Raw genomic sequence first — 6723 nt, forward strand, 5'->3', positions numbered from 1 at the left:
AACTCTGGGCAGTTTCTTTCTCCACTTTCATAAAGAGTGTTTCTTTTTGTACCAATCAAATTTCTTTCTGCACCATCAAACCGGATTTTACTTTTCGGAACATATTAGATCAATTCTGGAAAAAAAAAAGAAAAAAAAACTTCTGCAAGACACTTATCTCACTCCTATTCCAGATCAAAATATCTGGAAACTTGTGATGAGGTGCAGGAACAAATTAGATCATATAATCTTTCATATTCATAGGTAGGATAAGAAACTTGCAACATGATAAGAACTGAAGGATGACAGTACCAAATACTAAAACTGATAAAATCCGATACAGCACTTATGAATGTATGTAGAAGACAGTCATGCCAGCTAGACAAGCTTGCATATTTATTTCTTATTAAGGAAAGAGAACAACACGTAGACAAAGTCATTAGATAGAGATACTGTTGGGAATTCCTCTGAAAGTGAGACCTTCATCTTCACAGCTAGGAAGAAGCAAAGTGTAAGGCATCTGAACTGGTCCATTACGGTTTCTAAGACTTGAATCTTTGTTCCTCCCCACGATTTTATCTTCAATTACCTTCAGCTTTTCTCCAAACTTTTGAAAAGCTTGAAGTGCTTTTTTGTCATCAGTCCAATTTGGATTGTCCCTCTCTCCAAGATAGACCTCATCAGAAGCATGTCTTGACAATATCTCTATCACTGAAAGATCCACAAGGGCCTCAACCTTCCCTGTAACTGTTCTCAAATAAGCCTTTTGGTAATTTTTGGTCAGTTCATCATATTCTTTGGTTCCTGGTTCAGGCAGCAATCTTCTGGTTATAGTAGGCCGGTTTAGGATGAATCCTCCGTAAGGATATTGTCCAAAATTCACAGCTGCATGAAGAGCTGAAGCAATCCATATAATAATGGAGCAAGTGTGAATCAAATCTTGAGGAGTGTTCAACTTTGGCCACCATGGCTTATCTTTCAAGTCACCATGACCTTTCTCAACAGCTTCCTTCCACCAAGCTTGGAGTTCAGTGTCTTTCTTAACTGCATCATTTGTGGGATAATACAGGGAGACATAGTCTTTAACCCAAGTTTGAATAGTATCCCATATTTCTAGTCCATCAACAGCATAAGGGTAGTCCTCTACCACAAGCCGGAGGCCATAGGGAGAGGATGGATCTTCAACTGCCATTCCTCTGAGTCAAGGATGAATAATACAAAGGACTTGGTATAAAAAAAATGAAACTTTTAACTTGAAAACTTTATAGCAATCTATATGTGTATGAACATTACCTCTTGATAAGATCTGCCGGAAGGGCTTGATCAGTGAAAACCCAATTCTTGTAAACTGCTGAAGACATCTCTACAGCAAATTTGCCAGGCAAAAACGATCTCTCAATAACACCACCTGCGTTGATGAGCGATTGTCGTGCAAGGCCATTGATATTCATAGTGTCACGATAATGAGGCAACAAGAGTTTATGAATAGGGTGGAGCACACTCAAATGTCTGTTTGTTGCTATCACAAACGGCTCCATCACGGCATGAGTATTCAACCTGAGATCGCGAACAAATAAAAAATCACTTCACAGATTCAAAATAGATAAGTTTGTTTGTGATGTCAGTGGTAGAATTTTCAATTTCAATACCAATGGCTCATGAGTTGATGGTAGCAGGAGTCATTTACAACAACATAAGCCTTTGCAAGTAGCCAAATTGTGCTTTCGGCGCCTTGTTCTGCAGGCAAGATGACTCTACTATTGACACCCTTTCCCCCAGGATTTGGCAAACTTAATTCAATGGCCAGTGGCTTCAATGTGTTGTCATCTTTCAAGAAAAGTATAGTTCTTGTGGCGTAACACTTTGCAGTGGGAAGGTCATTGATCCTTTCTAAATACGGTATGAATGCATCATGATGATCTAATAAGAACAATCTGTTACCCTTCAGTGCCTGTTGCACAAACATAACCAATCATTTAGTGTCACGATTAATTTGGTATTGATGCGTCATTTTGTTATGATATTTATATCACTCACCTGTTCCACTGTAAATCCACCAAGGTTGATCTCCAAGTGTTCTTTAGTTATTGTACTAGTTTGATCACCATACCTTGTAACATCTAACTTGCTTTTTGGAGGGAACTCCTACCATTTTGTTAATAACATCAACAATGATTCAATGCATATATAATCCAACAGAGACACCAAATTTGTTCTCAGTTACTAAACAAACAACAAAGCACTGCTTACTTGAAGGCGTTGAATTAGGCAAGGATTTACACCAGCCAACATCTCTCTTCCAAATTCTTCATCAGTCATCCATGCAGACTTACTAACTGCTCCAGATCATTTGGAAAACACAGAAACATTGAACACAATGTAAAGTATTGATTCTACTTAAGTTATGTAATGTAATAAGCATATGTATACAGAATACCTCTGATGACATGAGGTGGTGGAAACTTGAGAACTTGCTCACCATCAGTGCGGAAGATTTCCTTAAGCACTGGTATGGGGCTAATTTTGCTGATTACATCTGTAGGGAGATAAACTCCACCTTCAAAGAGTCCACGCACGTCTTCAAATGTATCAAACTCATTGTTGAAACCGAATGCTTTTTGAAATGTAGGTAGCACGTTTTGAGTTAAGGACTTTATTGCGTATGTAAGGAAGTCTGATGACTTCAAATGACCAAAGTTTTCATCTCTTGGAATGTAGGTGTCACTGGTTGGTACCTCACAGTTACGCTCTATTCAAAGTTAAACAAAACTGAAATTAGTGTGCAGTATCATCCAGAACACCAATGAGAACCCATCATCTCTATGTTACCAAAAACATATGAAACATTTGGGTAAGCACTAACAAGAATCTCATTGCATGTGTTGGAAAACTGGAATTGATTACTTAAAAAATAAAGTAGAATTCTAACCTGTTCTTGTTGATTTTCTACCAGTTCTTCCCCTGCGAGGGTATGGAAAATCACTAGACCCTCCAAGAACAGGACGAGCTAGGCTCTTGTTATTGTCTGGGTTGCCCAAATCATTGTAAACATCATAGTCATAGATTCTGTCATATTCCTTGCGCTCCCCTTTTCCATCTCCTCTAAGATTGTCCAGTTCTTCTTTTCTGTACTTTACCAGTGAAGTTGGAGTTTCATTTGGAAGATATGTCTGCAACACATTCAAAGATGTTTTTCATTCGAGAAATGATACTAAAAGGTTAGATATATTGTTTTTATTTTATATTGTTCTATCAACATCCATTAATGTATAGTCTCACATTCTTCGTGATATTAATATACCTCAGTGTGAGAAAATGTGTTGAAAGTATCGTGGAGATAAGGTTAATTTATAGTTGCAAATCTTATTTTATAAATCGTGAGATTGATTTAAGTCTAAAAGTCTACTTCTTAGTGTAAAAAGAATCATTTATTTTACCTTGTTAACAAAGAAAATGCGATCCTTTTGGTAAGATTTAGCGTTGTAAACCCATGAGTTGCAAACAAAGCGAATGGTTCCATGATTTGGAATGTCTTCAAGAGTGAGACTGACAAGAAAAAACTCAGATTGCATAAAGTTTTTGATGTAAAATGCTCCTGGAATTCCAAAACTCTCATCCCATTCAAAATAAACATTGAATGCATCTTGTCTATCTCCCAAGTTTGGTAACGAAGGAAGATGCTTCTCCAAAAAGGTTTGTTTTCCAACCTTTCCATTTCCAAGCCCTACATAAAGAATACAGATAAACAACACTTCAAATTCAGTTTGTCATCAACCGTTATTCATACACTTTCATAATGGATTTTACCCACTTATATTTTACTTGGTAATTTCAAAACTGAGTATTAACTATAATGCATATATTAGTTTATCTGATAAAAAAAAAAACATACAGGTTTTGAACGTGTACTTTCACTAATTTTAGTAGTTATGAACTTTGCAATAGTTTAGTTGTTATGTTTGGTCCCATAGTATTTACTGTTTATATCAACAATAATTATTAGTTATACAGTATTCAAATTTGGTAGTTATGCATAGCTGAAATTGTTGTTCAATACATAATTATTTTTAAAGTTAAAAGCCAAAATTGCATAATATTGATTTTGATCTTATTCTTACACTATTCTGTATATTTTTACGATATTTGGATTGTGTAATTATACATAAAAGAAAGTTTGATTTGGCTTAATAGCAAAATAAATCAATGATATATAATATATTTTGAATATAATATAATTATTTAAGAAGGCTCCGATAAAAACTGAATCATTTAATTTAATCCAGAAAATACTTTTTTTTTTCTGATTGGGTTCATATTTTAAACAAAACACTCTAAGCATAATTAGACCGTGAGTTAGTATATTTGGATCAGTTAATTTTTTTTTTACTTAAAATCAATCTGTGAATAATGCTCCTACTCTATACTTATATTTATAATAACATTAATATAAACTGGTAATACATAGTAAATATTTTATGCTATTAAATTATTTACTGTTTTGCAATATAACATATAATTAACATAAATTTATTTTAATACCTCTACTATAATTTATTTATAAAAAACATAGATACTCACTATATTTCTGTATTTTTGTTTCTATCTTTTTCTTCATTTCTTTTTTATTTATTTTACCACAGTCTATTAAAAAATACTGCAAACTTCTACCATGAATCTTTGTATTTTTTAGAAAAACAAATACTCTAACGAAAGTTATTTCGAGTATATATATAAATTAAATGAGATTTTTTTTTATAGATGATACTAGACGTAATTATTGTCAAAAGAGTATTCATGAGAAACAATGATAAAAGTATACTTATTATCTATATAATATTTTATTTATTTTTAAATAGTAATAGGCTACACTTATGAAGAGAAACCGAAGCCTATTTTTTATTTTTGAGCTTATATAGATTAGGTTTTTTTAGAAAAAATGTAATCTATTTAAATACAAATTGAGTTTCAAATCATGATTCTTGTTTTTTACTACATAACCTAACATTCAAAATAGTTGTAATAGAAAGTTTTTGCTAGAGCAGTGGTGTATTCAAAATAATCTAATAATTATATATATATATATATATAATAGATTTATATTAAAAGAGATGTCAAACCCAATCCATATGTTCAATTAAATTGAGTCAGTTTAATTCAGTTAAATTTGTTTTGTAAATTAAAATTTTTGGAACCTAACTCAGTCTACTATGAATTAAGTGGATTTACTTACTTAAATATTTTATATTTTTTTAATTTATTTTACATATTTATTACAATGCAATCAAAATAATTCAATTCTTTTTTTTTTTACAACAATAAAATTAAATTGCATCTATTTTATCAAATAATATTATAAATACAGTAATTAAAAGTTAAAATATTAACATATAAAAAACAAATAAATTAAATATTAAAACTTTCTCAAACATTATTAAACAACATTATGATATTTAAAATGAGCAAATTATCAACTTTCATAATTAGAAGTAGTAAATTGATTATAATAAACAAACTTATGAAAATAAATGATAAAATAAAAATAAAATTTTATTGTTGAAGAATCATTATCAATCTACGTTCAATTTAATTCAACTTCGTTTAACTAATAAGTTAATTAAGTACGATAACCATATTTTAAAAAATAGAGTTTTTACTCCAACTTGACCCGTACTCACAAGTTAAATCCATTTTGACATTTCTAATACTATATTTCAATCATAAATAGCAATTTTTTTCAAGCTAATTATCAAGCACAATATCATTAATAACATGTTAAAAAAGTAAAGTATAGGTGTTTGTTTTCTTATTTAAAGAAATGTTGACTTGATTTGACGATAAAGAAGAGTTAAGTTAAGTGGTTTGCATGTTGAAAGAAGTAGAAGATATATAGAGAGAATCAAACCATCAGTTTTGGTTGCACTGATCAGCTGAATGGCAATGTTGCGGCTGAAGATGGCGGTGGCACCATCAACTATTCCTCCAACAATGTCAGTTGCAGCACCAAAGAGACCTCCAGCAGCACCAACTATTCCACCCCTCGTACTCGACACAAATTCATTAAAGTCAAACACGTTCTTCGTCATCAACACCACTGTCCCCTTTATCCTGTGACCCCTGTTCAATATCCCAAACATCTTTCCTAGATTCTCGAACACAACACACACTTAGGTCGGAGAGGCTTTCTAACTTGCTTGTTTCTGCCTTCTGCCTTGTGCAGAGGAAGAAGGTATTTATAGGCAAATGTGCAGTGTTCGAAGTCAATGCTGGATTCATGGAGGGACAAAGGGTAGATCACAAACGTGTATCTGCATTTATGAAATGGATTCAAACCAAATGGAAACACAGCAAAATCACCATGGAATATGAAAGGGAGAAAAATTAAACCACTTTCTTTTTCTGTATTTTTATCTTCACATAACCTAATAATTCAAGATCAATTAACTAATATAAATTTCATGATCAAATTTAATTATTTTAAAGGTACTAATTAATTTTTACTCACTTTATGTATGGCTAATACATACATATAAACAGTTTTTACACTATAATTTAATTATAATTTATTTATACAGTAAGTTTATCGACTTTTCCAATATTACATTGAAATTAATATTTTTTATGGTTTTTTATTGTAAACTATTCTTTTCTATCAGAATTTTTTATATATATTGTTAACATAGAGAATTTCAAATCATACATACACAACAAGAAATGTATTAAAAAGCTTAGGTGAGAGGAAGAGAA

General features: G+C 31.7%; 1 protein-coding gene across 1 annotated transcript; it reads right to left on the reverse strand.

Moving 5' to 3' along the window:
• Positions 1–214: 214 nt before the first annotated feature.
• On the reverse strand, positions 215–6193 carry LOC108320191 (linoleate 9S-lipoxygenase 1). Its single transcript, XM_017551544.2, has 9 exons — positions 5882–6193; positions 3417–3703; positions 2909–3149; positions 2417–2728; positions 2230–2315; positions 2017–2124; positions 1629–1930; positions 1273–1536; positions 215–1175 (listed from the first exon to the last, which is right to left on the reverse strand). The coding sequence occupies exons 1-9, from the start codon at positions 6111–6113 to the stop codon at positions 419–421; spliced, it is 2589 nt and encodes an 862-aa protein (XP_017407033.1). The 5' UTR covers positions 6114–6193; the 3' UTR covers positions 215–418.
• Between the last annotated feature and the right edge of the window lie 530 nt (positions 6194–6723).

This window comes from Vigna angularis, chromosome 9 (assembly GCF_016808095.1).
Source record: "Vigna angularis cultivar LongXiaoDou No.4 chromosome 9, ASM1680809v1, whole genome shotgun sequence".
In the NCBI taxonomy this organism is placed as follows: Eukaryota; Viridiplantae; Streptophyta; class Magnoliopsida; order Fabales; family Fabaceae; genus Vigna; species Vigna angularis.